The sequence below is a fragment of the Sciurus carolinensis genome, chromosome 12 (genome assembly GCF_902686445.1).
Source record: "Sciurus carolinensis chromosome 12, mSciCar1.2, whole genome shotgun sequence".
Taxonomy (NCBI): Eukaryota; Metazoa; Chordata; class Mammalia; order Rodentia; family Sciuridae; genus Sciurus; species Sciurus carolinensis.
In genome coordinates, this window is record NC_062224.1 from 56,242,611 (window position 1) to 56,245,444 (window position 2,834).

At 47.6% G+C, this 2,834-nt stretch overlaps 1 protein-coding gene across 1 annotated transcript; it reads left to right on the top strand.

The window, feature by feature from the left end:
• The first annotated feature begins 749 nt into the window (after nucleotides 1-749).
• On the top strand, nucleotides 750-2,341 carry Becn2 (beclin 2). Its single transcript, XM_047519944.1, has 2 exons — nucleotides 750-2,011; nucleotides 2,231-2,341. The coding sequence occupies exons 1-2, from the start codon at nucleotides 750-752 to the stop codon at nucleotides 2,259-2,261; spliced, it is 1,293 nt and encodes a 430-aa protein (XP_047375900.1). The 3' UTR covers nucleotides 2,262-2,341.
• The last annotated feature ends 493 nt before the right edge of the window (nucleotides 2,342-2,834 follow it).

The window sequence follows — 2,834 nt, forward strand, 5'->3', positions numbered from 1 at the left end:
TAGCCTAGTCCTAAAGGATGAGTAGAAATTGGCCAGGAAGGAAGGGAAGGAAATGTTTCAGGTAGAGAGCACAGCATGATACGCTGGAAGAAAAGGCAAGGAGTATGCAGGAAACCAGAGGGGCCTACGTGGAGAGAAGCAGCTGGCAACATGGGCAGGGTTTTGGTGTTAGATTAAGATGACTGAACTTGCTAGGAATGGTGACTCACGCCTGTAATCTCAGCAACTCAGGAGGCTGAGGCAGGAGGATCTCAAGTTCAAGGCTAGCCTTGGCAATTTAGTGAGATGCTGTACTCAAAATAAAAACTAAAAAGGGCTGGGGATGTGACTCAATAATAAAGTGCCTCTGGGTTCAATCCCCAGTACAAAAAAAAAAAAAAAAAAAAGATTAGACTTTATCTTAAGGTGAGATAAGGGTATTAAACATTTTAAGAAGGGAAGAGTCACAATCAGATTTTAGTTTTAGAAAGATTTAAGGTGTGCCCTGAAAATGTTAAAAGAGGGCAGTGAGATGATCAGATTTTCCTTTTAGAAAGGCTCATGGGCGGAGGAGTCACTTATCTATCTATAAGGAGCTAAAAGAAATCTACAGGTAACATTGGAGGGTCCCAAACCAGGGTTTTAAGTTGAAGAGTGACATAATGAGATATGCATTGATAAAGAATCACTCTTCAAGGAAGAGCTTAAAAGGTGCCAAATAAGAAACATCTGGAGAGCCAGGGGAAACTTAGACCCAAGGTAGAGTCAAGATGTCCAGGATGTCTTCCTTTCGCTTCATGTGCCAGAAATGCAAACAGCCTCTGAAAGGTGGTGAGTCTATGGAGATGTCCAGCTCAGCGCAGGGGGGGCCAGGAGAAGGCCAGGAGGGTGGTGCGCACTCCATGGAGAAAAGAGACGGTGGAAAGCTGCAGGTCAGTGTCTCCAAACCCTTTCCTGACAGTGGAGGGATGTCTGAGCAAAGGGCCAAGGATTTCACCCTGCTTGGTAAGGTCGTCTCCATGAGAACTTTGGGTAGCATCCAGAAGACCACCGTGGAAACTTTTGACATTCTCTCTGGTCAAAAAGAGATGGATCTCCCACTGTGTGAGGAATGTACTGACAGTTTTTTAAAGCAGCTGGATACCCAAATTGCTCTCACAGAACTTGACAGTCAGAGCTACAGACGCTGTCTGGAAACCCAGATGCTGACAGGCGAGGACAAAAGGGAGGCACTACAGATGGAGCTGCAGGGCCTGGAGCTGGAGGAGGCAAGGTTGGCCCGGGAGCTGGAGGACGTGGAAGAGAACCACGCAAGAACGGCAGCGGATCTGAGGGCAGCCCAGGCAGAGACCGTGGAGCTGCAGCAGCAGGAGAGACGGTATCAGAGGGACTTCGATGAACTGAAGTGGCAGCAGCAGGAACTGTTTGACCAGCTGACAAGTGTGGAGAACCAGCTGTGGTACGCCCAGGTCCAGCTGGACCAGCTGAAGAAGACTGACATCTTCAATGCGACATTTGAGATCAGGGAGGAGGGACCTCTGGGCATCATCAATAACTTCAGATTGGGCCGCCTGCCCGGCGTCCCCGTGGGCTGGAATGAGATCAACACTGCCTGGGGACAGACAGCCTTGCTGCTCCTCGCCTTGTCCAATGCGATTGGACTGCAGTTTCAGAGGTATCAACTCGTCGCCTGTGGAAACCATTCCTATTTGAAGTCTTTAACGGGTGACGGTGCAGAGCTGCCGCTCTTCTCTGACGGGAGCGAGAATGTTTTCTGGAACAATACATTTGACCGTGCGATCATGGCGTTCCTTGACTGCCTGCAGCAGTTCGAGGAAGAGGCTGAGAAGCAGGAGGGGGATCTCTGCCTGCCCTACAGGATCCGCGTGAAGGAAGGCCGGATGGAGGGCCCCGCGGGCAGCGGGGAATGCTATTCTGTTAGGACTCATCTGAACACAGAGGAACAGTGGACAAAGGCACTCCGATTAATGCTTCTCAATCTGAAGAGAAGTCTCTCTTGGGCCTCCTCAAGGTATTGTCAAAATTAACTTTCTTTTTAAATCAGTGTGAAAATATTATCAAAATGTGAAGTGAAAGAGCACAACATGTTTGATTCAAAAGGCCAATGGTCAAACCTAGTCTTGATTTAATATGGCCCAGAGCAAACCAAGTGAAAGAAGTGGGGTGGTGAGGGGCAAGGGGAAAAGTAAAAGCTTTTTTACCTTTTTTTTTCCCCCCTTTTATGGTACAGGAGAGCACATCCAGAGGCGCTCTACCACTGAGCCCATCCCCAGCCCTTTTGACTTTGGCACAGGATCTCCCTACGTTGCTGAGCCTGGCCTGCATCTGGTTACCTATCTGCCTCAGCCTCTCAAGGTGCGGGGATTACAGGTGTGTGCCCTGGCTGAGGATTCAATCTTTTTGATGAAATAAACATGATGGGGTGCATCATGTTCGTTTCTATGGTTGTGCATGATGTAGATTCACACCATTAAAATGCAAACTTGTATCATGGCATGATGAAACTGGGGGACAACTATGTAGTGGACCTTTGGGGAGCCAGGAAGGAGAGAATATTCAAAACTTTGTGAGTGTTAACCCTTCCTCTTTACTCCCTAAAAAACATTCAATAAATTTCTTCATTTTCTTTCATGATTTAAAGCAAGAAGTGTGTCTTATTGGGCTGGGTTGTTTCGTTGGGATAATCTTTGAGGCGAGGGGTGGCATAGACAGACTGGCAAACTTTGATTAATCAATTAAGGGGTCATGAGGTGAACCCCTGCAGAAAGATGAAGACTGAAAAGGAGTTCATCTTTGTTCCCATTTATTTTTGAGATGGGGGTTCTCACCATATT

Coding starts and splice junctions, on each gene's coding strand:
- Becn2 (XM_047519944.1), top strand. CDS start 750: ATGTCCAGGATGTCTTCCTTTCGCTTCATGTGCCAGAAATGCAAACAG. Junction 2,012..2,230: donor CTCTCTTGGGCCTCCTCAAG/GTATTGTCAAAA, acceptor TTTATGGTACAG/GAGAGCACATCCAGAGGCGC.